Source organism: Salvelinus namaycush, chromosome 9 (assembly GCF_016432855.1).
Source record: "Salvelinus namaycush isolate Seneca chromosome 9, SaNama_1.0, whole genome shotgun sequence".
In the NCBI taxonomy this organism is placed as follows: domain Eukaryota; kingdom Metazoa; phylum Chordata; class Actinopteri; order Salmoniformes; family Salmonidae; genus Salvelinus; species Salvelinus namaycush.
The window spans coordinates 20,380,562-20,398,279 of record NC_052315.1 but is presented as its reverse complement, the minus strand read 5'-3'; the positions used below and the strand labels follow the sequence as shown (position 1 = coordinate 20,398,279).

Sequence of the window (17,718 nt, the reverse complement as noted above, 5' to 3'; positions counted from 1 at the left end):
ACTGTTACTCAGGTGTTGTATTGTTTTGACTGTTACTCAGGTGTAGCATTGTTTTGACTGTTACTCAGGTGTAGCATTGTTTTGACTGTTACTCAGGTGTAGCATTGTTTTGACTGTTACTCAGGTGTTGTATTGTTTTGACTGTTACTCAGGTGTTGTATTGTTTGACTGTTACTCAGGTGTTGTATTGTTTGACTGTTACTCAGGTGTTGTATTGTTTTGACTGTTACTCAGGTGTAGCATTGTTTTGACTGTTACTCAGGTGTTGTATTGTTTTGACTGTTACTCAGGTGTTGTATTGTTTTGACTGTTACTCAGGTGTTGTATTGTTTGACTGTTACTCAGGTGTTGCATTGTTTTGACTGTTACTCAGGTGTTGTATAGTTTGACTGTTACTCAGGTGTTGTATTGTTTTGACTGTTACTCGGGTGTTGTATTGGTTGACTGTTACTCAGGTGTTGTATTGTTTGACTGTTACTCAGGTGTTGTATTGTTTTGACTGTTACTCAGGTGTAGCATTGTTTTGACTGTTACTCAGGTGTTGTATTGTTTTGACTCTTACTCAGGTGTTGCATTGTTTTGACTGTTACTCAGGTGTTGTATTGTTTTGACTGTTACTCAGGTGTTGCATTGTTTTGACTGTTACTCAGGTGTTGTATTGTTTTGACTGTTACTCAGGTGTTGTATTGTTTTGACTGTTACTCAGGTGTTGTATAGTTTTGACTGTTACTCAGGTGTTGTATTGTTTTGACTGTTACTCAGGTGTAGCATTGTTTTGACTGTTACTCAGGTGTAGCATTGTTTTGACTGTTACTCAGGTGTAGCATTGTTTTGACTGTTACTCAGGTGTAGCATTGTTTTGACTGTTACTCAGGTGTTGTATTGTTTGACTGTTACTCAGGTGTAGCATTGTTTTGACTGTTACTCAGGTGTTGTATTGTTTTGACTGTTACTCAGGTGTTGTATTGTTTTGACTGTTACTCAGGTGTTGTATTGTTTTGACTGTTACTCAGGTGTAGCATTGTTTTGACTGTTACTCAGGTGTTGTATTGTTTTGACTGTTACTCAGGTGTAGCATTGTTTTGACTGTTACTCAGGTGTAGCATTGTTTTGACTGTTACCCAGGTGTTGTATTGTTTTGACTGTTACTCAGGTGTAGCATTGCTTTGACTGTTACTCAGGTATAGCATTGTTTTGACTGTTACTCAGGTGTTGTATTGTTTTGACTGTTACTCAGGTGTAGCATTGTTTTGACTGTTACTCAGGTGTTGTATTGTTTTGACTGTTACTCAGGTGTAGCATTGTTTTGACTGTTACTCAGGTGTAGCATTGTTTTGACTGTTACTCAGCTGTAGCATTGTTTTGACTGCTACTCAGGTGTAGCATTGTTTTGACTGTTACTCAGGTGTAGCATTGTTTTGACTGTTACCCAGGTGTTGTATTGTTTTGACTGTTACTCAGGTGTTGTATTGTCTTGACTGTTACTCAGGGTTTTATTGTTTTGACTGTTACTCCGGTGTAACATTGTTTTGACTGTTATTCAGGTGTAGCATTGTTTTGACTGTTACTCAGGTGTTGTATTGTTTTGACTGTTACTCAGGTGTAGCATTGTTTTGACTGTTACTCACGTGTTGTATTGTTTTGACTGTTACTCAGGTGTTGTATTGTTTTGACTGTTACTCAGCTGTAGCATTGTTTTGACTGTTACTCAGGTGTTGTATTGTTTGACTGTTACTCAGGTATATCATTGTTTTGACTGTTACTCAGGTGTAGCATTGTTTTGACTGTTACTCAGGTGTTGTATTGTTTTGACTGTTACTCAGGTGTAGCATTGTGTCACGTTCCTGACCTGTTTTCTGTTAGTTTTGTATGTGTTAGTTGGTCAGGACGTGAGTTTGGGTGGGCAGTCTATGTTTTGTGTTTCTATGTTGGTTTAATGGGTACCTGATATGGTTCTCAATTAGAGGCAGGTGGTTTTCATCTCCTCTGATTGAGAATCATATTAAGGTAGGTGGTGTCACATTGTTTGTTTGTGGGTGGTTGTCTTCCGTGTCTGTGTATGTTGCGCCACACGGGACTGTTTCGGTATGTTTGTTCGTTCGGTTATTGTGTAGTCTATTTTCCTGTTCGTGCGTTCTTCGTGTCATGTAAGTTTGTTTGTTCAGGTCTGTTGACTGCGTTTGTTATTTTGTAAATTCTCAAGTGTTTCGTGTTTGTCTATCATTTAAATAAATTCATTATGACTGCATACCTCGATGCGTATTGGTCCGACCCATGCTTCTCCTCTTCAGACGAAGAGGAGGAGAGCAGCCGTTACAGAACCACCCACCAACAAAGGATCAAGCAACGAGGGAAAAAGCAGCAACTACAAACACAGGATTACAGGAATAAGGAGGATTTCTGGACATGGGAGGAAATACTGGACGGAAAGGGACCCTGGGCGCAAACTGGAGAATATCGCCACTCTCGTGAGTGGAAGGAGGCAGCCACAGCCCAGGAGCGGTGGTATGAGGAGGCAGCAAGGAGACGTGGCTGGAAGCCCGCGAAGAAACCCCAAAAATTTCTTGGGGGGGGGCTAAGAGGTAGTGGGCCAAGGGCAGGTAGGAGACCTGCGCCCACTTCCCAGGCTAACCGTGGAGAGCGGGAGTACGGGCAGACACCGTGTTACGCAGTAGAGCGCACGGTGTCTCCTGTACGTGTTCATAGCCCGGTGCGGGTTATTCCACCTCCCCGCACTGGTAGGGCTAGATTGAGCGTTGAGCCGGATGTCATGAAGCCGGCCCTACATATCTGGCCACCAGTACGTCTCCTCGGGCCGGCTTACATGGCACCAGCCTTACGCATGGTGTCCCCGGTTCGCCTACATAGCCCAGTGCGGGTTATTCCACCTCCCCGCACTGGTCGGGCGACGGGGAGCATTCAACCAGGTAAGGTTGGGCAGGCTCAATGCTCAAGGGAGCCAGTACGCCTGCACGGTCCGGTATTTCCGGCGCCACCTCCCCGCCCCAGCCTAGTACCACCAGTGCCTACACCACGCACCAGGCTTCCAGTGCGTTTCCAGAGCCCTGTTCCTCCTCCACGCACTCTCCCTATGGTGCGTGTCTCCAGCCCAGTGCCTCCAGTTCCGGCACCACGCACTAAGCCACCTGTGCGTCTCCAGAGCCCTGTACGCACTGTTCCTTCTCCCCGCACTCGCCCTGAGGTGCGTGCCCTTAGCCCGGTACCACCAGTGCCGGTACCACGCACCAGGCCTATAGTGCGCTTCGAGAGGTCAGTGTGCCCTGTCCCTGCTCCCCGCACTAGCCTGAAGGTGCGTGTCCTTAGCCCGGTGCCTCCAGTTCCGGCACCACGCACCAGGCCTACAGTGCGCCTCATCCGGCCAGAGCCATTCGTCTCCCCAGCGCCATCTGAGCCATCCGTCTCCCCAGCGCCATCTGAGCCATCCGTCTCCCCAGCGCCATCTGAGCCATCCGTCTCCCCAGCGCCATCTGAGCCATCCGTCTCCCCAGCGCTATCTGAGCCATCCGTCTGCCCAGTGCCGTCTGAGCCATCCGTCTGTCCCGAGCCATTAGAGCCGCCCGTCTGTCCCGAGCCGTCAGAGCCGTTAGTCAGTCAGGAGCCGCTAGAGCCATTCACCAGACAGGATCTGCCAGAGCCGCCAACCAGACAGGATCTGCCAGAGCCGCCAACCAGACAGGATCTGCCAGAGCCGCCAACCAGACAGGATCTGCCAGAGCCGCCAACCAGACAGGATCTGCCAGAGCCGCCAACCAGACAGGATCTGCCAGAGCCGCCAACCAGACAGGATCTGCCAGAGCCGCCAGCGAGCCATGAGCGTCCAGAGCCGTCAGCGAGCCATGAGCGTCCAGAGCCGTCAGCCAGCCATGAGCGTCCAGAGCCGTCAGCCAGCCATGAGCGTCCAGAGCCGTCAGCCAGCCATGAGCGTCCAGAGCCGTCAGCCAGCCATGAGCGTCCAGAGCCGTCAGCCAGCCATGAGCGTCCAGAGCCGTCAGCCAGCCATGAGCGTCCAGAGCCGTCAGCCAGCCATGAGCTGCCCCTCAGCCCAGAGCTGCCATTAATCCTGAACTGCCCCTCAGTCCAGAGCTGTCTCTCTGTCCGGAGCTGCCCTTCAGCCCGGAGTTGCCCCTCTATCCTGAGCTACCTCTCTATCCTGACCTACCTCTCTGTCCTGAGTTACCTTATCCCGGTGCTGCCCCTTGTCCCGGTGCTGCCCCTTATTTTGATGTTACCCTGTAAATTAAGTGGGTGTAATAGGAGGGTGGTCAATCGGAGGGGGAGACGTAAGATGGGATTGACTATGGTGGGGTGGGGACCTCGCCCAGAACCTGAGCCACCACCGTGGTCAGATGCCCACCCAGACCCTCCCCTAGACTTTGTGCTGGTGCGCCCGGAGTTCGCACCTTAAGGGGGGGGGTTATGTCACGTTCCTGACCTGTTTTCTGTTAGTTTTGTATGTGTTAGTTGGTCAGGACGTGAGTTTGGGTGGGCAGTCTATGTTTTGTGTTTCTATGTTGGTTTAATGGGTACCTGATATGGTTCTCAATTAGAGGCAGGTGGTTTTCATCTCCTCTGATTGAGAATCATATTAAGGTAGGTGGTGTCACATTGTTTGTTTGTGGGTGGTTGTCTTCCGTGTCTGTGTATGTTGCGCCACACGGGACTGTTTCGGTATGTTTGTTTGTTCGGTTTTTGTGTAGTCTATTTTCCTGTTCGTGCGTTCTTCGTGTCATGTAAGTTCGTTTGTTCAGGTCTGTTGACTGCGTTTGTTATTTTGTAAATTCTCAAGTGTTTCGTGTTTGTCTATCATTTAAATAAATTCATTATGACTGCATACCTCGATGCGTATTGGTCCGACCCATGCTTCTCCTCTTCAGACGAAGAGGAGGAGAGCAGCCGTTACACATTGTTTTGACTGTTACTCAGGTGTAGCATTGTTTTGACTGTTACTCAGGTGTTGTATTGTTTTGACTGTTACTCAGGTGTAGCATTGTTTTGACAGTTACTCAGCTGTAGCATTGTTTTGACTGTTACTCAGGTGTAGCATTGTTTTGACTGTTACTCAGGTATAGCATTGTTTTGACTGTTACTCAGGTGTTGTATTGTTTTGACTGTTACTCAGGTGTTGTATTGTCTTGACTGTTACTCAGGGGTTTATTGTTTTGACTGTTACTCCGGTGTAGCATTGTTTTGACTGTTACTCAGGTGTAGCATTGTTTTGACTGTTACTCAGGTGTAGCATTGTTTTGACTGTTACTCAGGTGTTGTATTGTTTTGACTGTTACTCACGTGTTGTATTGTTTTGACTGTTACTCAGGTGTAGCATTGTTTTGACTGTTACTCAGGTGTAGCATTGTTTTGACTGTTACTCAGGTGTTGTATTGTTTTGACTGTTACTCAGGTGTAGCATTGTTTTGACTGTTACTCACGTGTTGTATTGTTTTGACTGTTACTCAGGTGTAGCATTGTTTTGACTGTTACTCAGCTGTAGCATTGTTTTGACTGTTACTCAGCTGTAGCATTGTTTTGACTGTTACTCAGGTGTTGTATTGTTTGACTGTTACTCAGGTGTTGTATTGTTTTGACTGTTACTCAGGTGTTGTATTGTTTTGACTGTTACTCAGGTGTTGTATTGTTTTGACTGTTACTCAGGCGTAGCATTGTTTTGACTGTTACTCAGGTGTAGCATTGTTTTGACTGTTACTCAGGTGTTGTATTGTTTTGCCTGTTACTCAGGTGTAGCATTGTTTTGACTGTTACTCAGGTGTTGTATTGTTTTGACTGTTACTCAGGTGTAGCATTGTTTTGACTGTTACTCAGGTGTAGCATTGTTTTGACTGTTACTCAGGTGTTGTATTGTTTTGCCTGTTACTCAGGTGTAGCATTGTTTTGACTGTTACTCAGCTGTAGCATTGTTTTGACTGTTACTCAGGTGTAGCATTGTTTTGACTGTTACTCAGGTGTAGCATTGTTTTGACTGTTACTCAGGTGTAGGATTGTTTTGACTGTTACTCAGGTATATCATTGTTTTGACTGTTACTCAGGTGTAGCATTGTTTTGACTGTTACTCAGGTCTTGTATTGTTTTGACTGTTACTCAGGTGTAGCATTGTTTTGACTGTTACTCAGCTGTAGCATTGTTTTGACTGTTACTCAGGTATAGCATTGTTTTGACTGTTACTCAGGTGTAGCATTGTTTTGACTGTTACTCAGGTGTTGTATTGTTTTGACTGTTACTCAGGTGTAGCATTGTTTTGACTGTTACTCAGCTGTAGCATTGTTTTGACTGTTACTCAGGTGTAGGATTGTTTTGACTGTTACTCAGGTGTTGTATTGTTTTGACTGTTACTCATGTGTAGCATTGTTTTGACTGTTACTCCTGGTTTGTTTTGACTAATCAGAGCCCTTACTCAAGGTGTGTGTTATTGCTTTGACTGGCTACTCCTGGTGTGTTTTGACTTAATTTGGCTTAATTAGACTAAGACTTGATCTAACTCAGTTTTGTAGCAGTCTCCTGGTGTGTTTTGGCTGATTAGTTAGGTGTGTTGAAGTCTCCTGGTGTTTTGCACTAATCAGAATCAGAGTCTTACTCAGGGTTGTTGCAGTCTCTGGAGGTACTCCTGGTGCCTCCTCCACAGGTCCTGGAACAGACACTGTAGTGCCCCCAGGGGCCCCACTCCCCATGGACCTGCCGCAGGTCCAGCTCCTTGTTCACACACTTCCCATGTCTGCAGTGCTGCACAGAGAGACAGTTTAAGTGGTAATATTTCCAATGTATTCTAACGTATTCACGATGGAAAATAAAACTGAAACTTGAATTTCAAACTTGAAAACACATACACACACAGGGGATCCTCTTAAAGAGTGTGACATCATCACTCATCACAATCCCAACCAACACACCCCAGTTCAAGAGTGTCAACTCAGCTCCGGTTGGTGGAGTTTCCGATTTAGCGCAAGCAGCGATCACAGCTGGGAGTTTTGTCCCTCCTTCCCTAATCCTCTTTTTAAATGTAAGACTATCTCCTAAAAGTAAACAAGAGGATGCTAATCCGGCTATTATTTACCCCAGAGGAATGCTTCCAAGTTCCCCATGCAGCTGTAGGGATGGGGTCTGTTGGGCCCCCGCCCCGGACCAACGACTAGCCTACTGCATGGGGAGGGATGAAGGAAGAGGAGGAGATAATGGGATGACAGTGCCAGTTAGAGGAACCAGAGCCAATACATCTTCAAATACGTTTGGCTGTTTCCTCTCAATGAGCTAAGCTAGGTCCTCTCCTGTTGAATTCCTGCTCTGCTGGTGTCACACGCCCCCTCTTGTGTGGACAGCTAGTTATTCCGCCAAACTATGTAAGTGGGCACTCCAAATGGCACCCTATTCCCTTTAGTTCCCATAGGGCTCTGGTCAATAGTAGTGCACTATGTAGGGAATAGGGTGTCATTTAAGATGCCGCCTGAGCCTGTGATGACTAGGGCATTCTTTCATCAGCAGAGCTGGATCTTGAAAGTGACCCTATGGACCAATCTCAGAGGAAAGAGCTGCTTAATGAAAAGCATAGGGGAGGAAGAAACAGTCATCGGGTTTATCACACTACATTGCCATATATATGTTATCCATTCACGCTGATTCATAAGCTTTTTCGGATGAGCTAAGTGTGCATGAAGACAGTGTGGTATGAACGGAAGACACTCTGCATGTTACTGCCTAGGTATAGGACTTACCAACCAACCCCTGCCAAGAAGTGGTAGACCTAACAATGCTTTCATAAAGCAGGCATGGCAGACTATTTAGCTCTGTCTGTGTAACCAAATCTCTGCCTCCATGGAGAAGATAGCAGGAGGGTCCTTTTCAGAGAAAGAATGCGGGACAAGACGGCGTCTGTCTGGGTGCACAGCGGCAGGCAGGCAGCCCGTCGTCCGGGCACACAGACACGGGAAGCGGTGGCACGGTGGTGATAAAAGAAACCCTAGAGTTGTGATAACAGGATAACACAGCTCATTACTGGCTTGAAATCAGCAGAACTTTGCCTTTCTCCCCATTCAGACAGAAACCATGTGACCAAACCGCAGCACACTGGGCACACTCAGAAAGGAGGCTGTTACGCTGCTTTTATTGTACATGTCTTAACTATCTTCAGTGGTATGTAATATGTATGGATGCAGTTCCATCTGCATGTTCAGCCGTCACGCAGAAGGCCAAGTCTTTGCAATCTCCATTTTCCACTCAACTGTATTGGTATTTTTTAGGATCTCCATTAGCTGTTCCTGTGTTCCACACAAAACATGAAACATGACATAATACAGAACATTAATAGACAAGAACAGCTCAAGGACAGAACTACGTACATTTAAAATGTCACACATAGCCTACATATCAGCACATACTGTACACACAAAATATCTACGTCAAATAGGGGAGAGGCGTTGTGCCGTGAGGTGTTGCTTTATCTGTTTTTTTAAACCAGGTTTGCTGTTCACCTGAGCAATCGTACGTTTTCTTAAATTGAATTGTTTTCTTGAATTTGGGGACTGTGAAAAGACCCCTGGTGGCATGTCTGGGTGGGGTAATTGTGTGTGTCAGAGTTGTGTGTAAATCAAATCAAATCAAATCAAGTTTATTTTATATAGCCCTTCGTACATCAGCTAATATCTCGAAGTGCTGTACAGAAACCCAGCCTAAAACCCCAAACAGCAAGCAATGCAGGTGTAGAAGCACGGTGGCTAGGAAAAACTCCCTAGAAAGGCCAAAACCTAGGAAGAAACCTAGAGAGGAACCAGGCTATGAGGGGTGGCCAGTCCTCTTCTGGCTGTGCCGGGTGGAGATTATAACAGAACTATGCCAAGATGTTCAAAATGTTCATAAGTGACAAGCATGGTCAAATAATAATCATGAATAATTTTCAGTTGGCTTTTCATAGCCGATCATTAAGAGTTGAAAACAGCAGGTCTGGGACAGGTGGCGGTTCCATAACCGCAGGCAGAACAGTTGAAACTGGAATAGCAGCAAGGCCAGGTGGACTGGGGACAGCAAGGAGTCATCATGCCCGGTAGTCCTGACGTATGGTCCTAGGGCTCAGGTCCTCCGAGAGAGAGAGAGAGAGAGAGAGAGAGAGTGTAAGTTGACTATGCAAACAATTTGGAATTGAACACAATATTTCTTATAAAAAGAAGAAGTAATGCAGTCAGTTTCTCCTCAACTTTTAGCCAAGAGAGACTGGCATGCATAGTATTGATATTAGCCCCCTGATTATCGTGAAGAGCCATATGTGCCGCTCTGTTCTGGGCCAGCTGCAGTTTTTCTAGGTCTTTCTTTGCAGCACTTAACAATATGACTGGGCAATAATCAAGATAAGATAAAACTAGAGCCTGCAGGACTTTGTGTAGTGTGGTGTCAAAAAACAGAGCATCTCTTTATAATAGACAGACCTCTGCCCATATTTACAACCATTGAATCAATATGTTTTGATCATGACAGTTTACAATCCAAGGTAACACCAAGTAATTTAGTCTCCTCAACTTGCTCAACAGTCACATTATTCATTATGAGATTCAGCTGAGGTCTAGAACTTAGGGAATGATTGTACAAAATACAATGCTCTTAGTTTTAGAGCACCAGTTTATTACTGGCCACCCATTCTAAAACTGACCGCAACTCTTTGTTGAGGGTTGCAGTGACTTCTCTAGCTGTGGTTGCAGAAGCGTATAGGGTTGAATGATCAGCATACATAGACACACAGGCTTTGTTTAATGCCAGTGGCAGATCATTAGTACAAATAGAAAAGAGTAGAGGGCCAAGAAAGCTGTCCTGCAGTACACCACACTTTACATGTTTAACATTAGAGAAGCTTCCATTAAAGAAAACCCTATGTGCTCTATTAGATAGAGAGCTCTGAATCCACAGTATGGCAGAAGTTGAAAAGCCATAACACGTATGTTTTTTCAACAACAGGTTATGGTCAATAATATCAAAGGCTGCACTGAAATCTAACAGTACAGCTCCCACAATCTTCTTATCAATGTCTTTAAACCAATCATCAGTAATTTGTGTCAGTGCAGTACACGTTGAGCGCCCTTCTCTTTAATCATGCTGAAAGTCTGTTGTTCATTTGTTTACAAAGAAATAGCATTGTATCTGGTCAAACACAATGTTTTTCAAAAGTCTGCTAAGAGTCGGCAGCAAGCTGATTACTGGTTCTAACAGCCGACCAAAGGGTGTTTTACCATTCTTGGGTAGCAGAATGACTTTAGCTTCCCTCCAGGTCTGAGGACAAACATTATTCTCCAGACTCAGATTAAACATATGACAAATTGGAGTGACAATATAGCCACTACCATTCTCAGTAGCTTTCCATCTAATTTGTCAATACAAGGTGGTACTGACAACACCTCACCCACACCAACTTTACAGAATTCAAAATGACATGGCTTTCTTTCATAATTAGGTATTTTATGCAATAATATGACAGCTCACAGTTTGTTGTTGGTATTTCATGCCTAAGTTTGCCTATGTTGCCAATTAAATAGTGATTGGCAAAATTTAAAGACTTTGTGATAAATGAGACATCTGATTCAATGAAAGAAGTTGAATTAGTCTTTCTGCCCATCATTTCATTCAAAGCATTCCAAAGCTTTTTTCCATCATACTTTATGTCATTTATCTTGGTTTCATAATATGATTTCTTATTTTTGTTGTTCAGATTAGTCACATAATTTCTAAATAGACAGTAAATTTGCAGCCAGACTTATTCACTACACCTTTTGCCTCGTCCCTCTCAACCATACAGCTTTCCTTATCAATCCACGGGGCTTTAACAGTTCTAACAGTCAGTTTCTTAATACATGCATGCTTATCAATAACTGAAATAAACAATTTCATAAATGTATCAAGTCCAGCATCTGGATGCTCCTCATTACACGTTAGACCAACAAATATGTTTGGTATCTTCAACATACACTTAGTGTACAAACGAATTAGGAACGGCTTCCTAATATTGAGTTGCACCCCCTTTTGCCCTCAGAACAGCCTCAATTTGCCGGGGCATGACCTCTACAAGGTGTCGAAAGCGTTCCACAGGGTTGCTGGCCCATGTTGACTCCAATGCTTCCCACAGTTGTGTCAAGTTGGTTGGATGTCCTTTGGATGACAGACCATTGTTAATACACATGGGAAACTGTTGAGCATGAAAAACCCAGCAACGATGCAGTTCTTGACACAAACCGCTGCGCCTAGCATCTACTACCATACCCTGTTCAAAGGCACTTAAATATTTTGTCTTGCTCATTCACTCTCTGAATGGAACACATCTCAATTGTCTCAAGGCTTAAAAATCATTATTTAACCTGTCTCCTCCCCTTCATCTACACTGATTTAACAAGTGACATCAATAAGGGATCATAGCTTCACCTGGTCAGTTTATGTCATGATAAGAGCAGGTGTTTCTACTCAGTGTAGGAATCAGTACAGAACATTTTCAGGCCCAGAATTTAGAACTGGCTTTTCTAGAATGGCCACTATATTGTGGTCAGTACATCCAATGGGTATGGATACAGCTTTAAAGCAGAGTTCTGCAGGATTGGTAAACATGTGATCAACACACATGGATGATATAGTTCCTGTACTGTTTGTAAACACCCTGGTAGGTTGATTAATAACCTGAACCAGATTACAGGCACTGGTTACAATGAGCATCTTCCTTTTGAGCGGACAGCTTGATGAAAACCAGTTAATATTCAGGTCACCCAGAAAACTGACCTCTCTGTTAAAGCTGCAATAGGTAACTTTTTGGGGCGACCCGACCAAATTCAAATAGAAATGTGAGTTATAGATCTGTCATTCTCATTGAAAGCAAGTCTAAGAAGCGGTAGATCTGTTCTATGTGTGTTATTTCCATGATGCGTGTCTATTATCCAGATAATGAATGTTAGCACTTAGTGGCCTATAAGCACCCCCAAAAAAGGAGGCTTTAGATGAGGCAGGGGAACGTGCAATCACAACACTTCAACAGCATTAGACATGAGATCCTCTCTAAGCTTTAGAGGAATATGGCTCTGAACATACTGTATACAGCAACACCTCTCCCATAGGCATTCCTGTCTCTTTTGTGAATGTTATATCCCTGTATTCCTACTGCTGTATCATCAAAATAATAAAGTGAGTCTCAGAGATGGACAATATCATTTTAGCAAGTTATTGATTTCATAAACCTTATTTCTAAGGCTACATACAGTGCATTCGGAAAGTGTTCAGACCCCTTGACTTTTTCAACATTTTGTTACGTTACTACCATATTCCAAAATTGAATAAAACATTTTAGTTTATTAATTTACACACAATACCCCATAATGACAAAGCAAAAACAGGTTTTAGACATTTTTGCTCATATATAAAACATAAAAACTGAAATATCACATTTGTATAAGTATTCAGACCCTTTACTTAGTACTTTGTTGAAGCACTGTTGGCAGAGATTACAGCCTCAAATCTTCTTGGGTATGACGCTATAAGCTTGGCACACCTGTATTTTGGGAGTTTCTCCCATTCTTCTCTGCAGATCCTCTCAAGCTCTGTCAGGTTGGATGGGGAGCGTTGCTGAACAGCAATTTTCAGGTCTCTCCAGAGATGTTAGATCGGGTTCAATTCCAGGCTCTGGCTGGGCCACTCAAGGCATTCAGAGACTTGTCCCGAAGCCACTCCTGCGTTGTCTTGGCTGTGTGCTTAGGGTCGTTATCCTGTTGGAAGGTGAACCTTCGCCACAGTCTGAGCGCTCTGGAGCAGGTTTTCATCAAGGATCTCTCTGTACTTTGCTCCGTTCATCTTTCCCTTGATCCTGACTAGTCTCCCAGTCACTGCCGCTGAAAAACATCCCCACGGCATGATGCTGCCACCACCATGCTTCACCGTAGGGATGGTGGCAGGTTTCCTCCAGACGTGACACTTGGCATTCAGGCCAAATAGTTCAATCTTGGTTTCATCAGACCAGAGAATCTTGATTATCATGGTCTGAGAGTTCTTCATGTGCCTTTTACTGAGGAGTGACTTACGTCTGGCCACTCTACCATAAAGGCCTGATTGGTGGAGTGTTGCAGAGTTGGTTGTCCTTCGGGAAGGTTCTCACATCTCCACAGAGGAACTCTGGAGCTCTGTCAGAGTGACCAGCATTTTCTTGGTCACCTCCCTGACTGACCAAAGTCCTTCTCCCCCGATTGCTCAGTTTGGCCGGGCGGCCAGCTCTAGGAAGAGTCTTGGTGGTTCCAAACTTCTTAAGACTGATGGAGGCCACTGTGTTCTTGGGGACTTTCAATGTTGCAGAAATGTTTTGGTACCTTTCCCCAGATCTGTGCCTCGACACAATCCTGTCTCGGAGCTCTACGGACAGTTCCTTCGACCTCATGGCTTGGTTTTTGCTCTGACATGCACTGTCAACTGTGGGACCTTATATAGACAGGTGTGTGCCTTTCCAAATCATGTCCAATCAACTGAATTTACTACAGGTGGTCATGGACTCCAATCAAATTGTAGAAACAGCTCAAGGATGATCAATGGAAACAGGATGCACCTGAGCTCAATTTCAAGTGTCATAGCAAATGGTCTGAATACTTATGTAAAATAGGTATTTCTGCTTTATTTTTCTTTACATTTGCAAAAATTTCTAACAACCTGTTTTCTAGATTGAGGATTTAATTTTTAAAAATATATTTTAGAATAAGGCTGTAACATAAAATGTGGAAAAAGAGAACAGGTCTGAACACTTTCCGAATGCACTGTATATTAATATGGGTTATTTTTTTAGCTTTGGTAACTTATCAGAGATAGACATAATATAACAAATAATTTAAAAGCATGTTAAGAACATTGTTTGGCTAATAGTCAGTCAATCAGGCACTTGTGAGTGTCAGTTGGTTTATGTGTGTAATGTGGGGCTAAAGCTACTGACCCGGAAGCTAGGCTCTCTCACTCCTCCCAGTCTGGGCAGGAGGGTGGAGGGTAGAGAATGAGCGGGAGGGTGGAGAATGGGCGGGAGTGTGGAGAATGAGCCTATCGTAGCAGATGTAAGCAATGTCCCCACGCTCTATGGCAGCTTTCATGGCTGGGATAAGTTCTTTCCGCCTCTGGCGCATAGCTTCCGAGTAGTCCTCGTTAAGGAAGATGTTGGTTCATCTCAAGTTCTTTGCTCTCTCCAGAACAGCTATCTTGTCCCTAAACCATAGGAAGTTAACCACTATCGGCCTGGGTCTTTCATCTAGGCTGGTTCCAGGTTTTCCAGACCTGTGGAAGCGTTCCACCTCAATCTTTGTATGATCCATCAGCAGCTTTTCAGTGATATTTTTTAAAAACGTTCTCCTCAGACTCGGCCTAGTTCTCATGTGAAGACTCTATGCCATCCATAACGATGTTATTCCTCCTGGATTTTGTCCCTCTAGTCAGTTTTCCCAGTCATTGTTAATAATGATTCACAGACAGTGCTGATGTCATCACGCGTGGACTTACAGTTTGTTGTCATATTGCTGCATGTCTCAAGACATCCACCTCTCCTTGGGAGAACTGCAAACTGTTCTTAAGGTCCTGGACCTCTGGTCAGATCGTCCATTTTTTTGTTAGCTGAGTCCATCAGTATTTGGACAAAGCTCTTGAAGCTATTTTCTTGTTGTTGTAACAACTGCTTATAGAACCCTTTTTGTTTGTTAAAAATATCCTTCACCTGTGACTGAGAAAAACGATCCTCTCTGTTACTCCCACCAGCTTTGGTTTTGGATGTCATGGTAGCATCATAGGCCTCGTCAGAGGAACGTTGAGATTGAGGTGTCCCTGTGTATGCCTATGCATTAATGTGCTCTGAGCTAAGCCATGACCTGGGGTGGATACCTGTGGATCTCCCTTCCATACCGCAGACACACACATACGCTCGCACACAGACACATATATCTCTAATCTGGTATGGTTTTCCTGTCCAGGGCTAGTGTAATACACTCTAAAGAGCAATGATGGAGTATAAGGCCTGTACATGATGTCAGGAAGGTGTAAACAGCCCGGGGCCATGAACACACGGTGCTGAGCCAGGCCTTTGGGTTGAGAAAACACTGAACACCAAATACCCCCCCCCCCCCCTCACACACACACATTGAATATCCCCCTGGTGCCCTCCACCGCCCCCTGTTACAGGATTGTATGGGACAGAGGACAACCACTGCGGTGCTGCTGGGCGGTGAGACCTGAGCAAATGTCAAACACAAGGGGTTGGCTGTCAGATAGGACCAAAGCCCCTGTAAGCCTTTAAGGCATTCCCCTCGCTGCAGGCACTTGATGTTTAATACGTTTTTTTTTGCTTGAAAAGATTATGTGGGTTGAAAAAAAAGAGAAAGATTAAATCAGCCATGTGTGTGGGGTGTGTGGGGTGTGTGGTGTGTGTGTGTATGTAGGGGGGGGGGGGGGGGGGGGGGGGTTCTCTGCAGCATCTGGGGCCATGCTTAAGGCATTTGAAGGCCTGGTGAGATAAAATTGCCTAACTGTTGCTTCAATTTGTCATTTTCACACCACACATACACACACACGTTGTTGCTTAAAACTTCTTCAGGATTGGTGGGTCCACTGCGGGACGGTTGAGCTAATGTAGGCTAATGTAACAAGAACGATTCCCAGGACATAGACATATCTGATATTGGCAGAAAGCTTAAATACTTGTTAATCAAACTGCACTGTCCAATTTACAGTAGGTATTACAGTGAAAGAATACCAAGCTATTGTTTGAGGAGAGTGCACAATTTTGAACATGAAAAGTTATTAATAAACAAATTAGGCACATTTGGGCAGTCTTGATACAAATTTTGAACAGAAATGCAAAGGTTCATTGGATCAGACAATACATTTGCACAAACACTGCTGCCATCTAGTGGCCAATATCGAAACTGCACCTGGGCTGGAATAATACATTATGACCTTTCTCTTGCATTTTAGAGATGATGGTACAAAAAGATACAAAAAACAGTTGCTTTTTTCTTTGTATTATCTTTTACCAGATCTCATGTGTTATATTCTCCTACATTCCTTTCATATTTTCACAAACTTCAAAGTGTTTCCTTCCAAATGGTACCAAGATACAGTCCGGCGCCGACAGAGATGGCCACCTCGCATCGCGTTCTTAAGAAACTGTGCAGTATTTTGTTTTTTTATGTATTATTTCTTACACTGTTACATACAGCCGGGAGGAACTATTGGATATAAGAGCAACTTCAGCTTACCAACATTGCGACCAGGAATACGACTTTCCCGAAGCGGATCCTCTGTTTGGTCCACCACCCAGGACAATGGATCGGATCCCAGCAGGCGACCCAAAACAACGTGGTCTTCTGTGTGGTCTTCTGGTCAGGCTCCGTAGACGAGCACATCGCCTACCGCTCCCGAGTATACTACTAGCTAATGTCCAGTCTCTTGACAACAAGGTAGACGAAATCCGAGCAAGGGTTGCCTTCCAGAGAGACATCAGAGATTGTAACGTTCTCTGTTTCACGGAAACATGGCTCACTCGGGATATGTTATCAGAGTCGGCACAGCCACCTGGTTCCTTCCCGCATCACGCCGACAGAAACAAACATCTCTCTGGTAAGAAGAAGGGCGGGGGTGTATGCCTTATGATTAACGAGTCGTGGTGTGATCATAACAACATACAGGAACTCAAGTCATTTTGTTCACCTGACCTAGAATTCCTTACAATCAAATGCCGACCGCATTATCTACCAAGAGAATCCTCTTCGATTATAATCACAGTCGTGTACATCTCCCCCAAGCAGACACCTCGACGGCCCTGAAAGAACTTCATTGGACTCTATGTAAACTGGAAACCACATATCCTGAGGCAGCATTTATTGTAGCTGGGGATTTTAAAACAAACAATCTGAAAACAAGGCTCCCTAAATTTTATCAGCATATCGAATGCGCGACCCAGGCTGGAAAAATTCTGGATAATTGTTACTCTAACTTCCGCGACGCATACAAAGCCCTCCCTCACCCTCCTTTCGGCAAATCTGACCACGACTCCATTTTATTGCTCCCAGCCTATAGACAGAAACTAAAACAGGAAACGCCCGTGCTCAGGTCTGTTCAACGCTGGTCTGACCAATCTGATTCCATGCTTCAAGATTGCTTCAATCACGTGGACTGGGATATGTTCCGGATCGCGTCGAACAACAACAATGATGTATACGCTGATTCGGTGAGCGAGTTTATTAGCAAGTGCATCTGTGATGTTGTACCAACAGCGACTATTTAAACCTTCCCCAACCAGAAACCGTGGATCGATGGCAGCATTCGCGCAAAACTGAATGCGCGAACCACTGCTTTTAATCAGGGCAAGGCGACCGGAAACATGACCGAATACAAACAGTGTAGCTATTCCCTCCGCAAGGCAATCAAACAAGCTAAGCGTCAGCATAGAGACAAAGTAGAGTTGCAATTCAACGGCTCAGACACGAGAGGTATGTGGCAGGGTCTACAGTCAATTACAGACTACAAAAAGACAACCAGCCCCGTTGCGGACCCCGATGTCTTGCTCCCAGACAAACTAAACAACTTCTTTGCTCACTTTGAGGACAATACAGTGCCACCGACATGGCCCGCTACCAAAACCTGCGGCCTCTCCTTCACCGCAGCCAACGTGAGTAAAACATTTAAACGTGTTAACCCTCGCAAGACTGCCGGCCCAGGCGG

At 44.7% G+C, this 17,718-nt stretch overlaps 1 protein-coding gene across 1 annotated transcript in view; it reads right to left on the bottom strand.

Annotated features, from left to right (window-relative positions):
* LOC120053189 (A disintegrin and metalloproteinase with thrombospondin motifs 20-like) overlaps positions 1–17,718 on the bottom strand; it is a 147,730-nt gene that overhangs the window by 56,721 nt on the left and 73,291 nt on the right. The window contains exon 12 of the mRNA XM_039000350.1: positions 6,608–6,753. Coding sequence (XP_038856278.1) covers positions 6,608–6,753 — 146 coding nt within the window. The remainder of the gene's footprint in view (positions 1–6,607; positions 6,754–17,718) is intronic.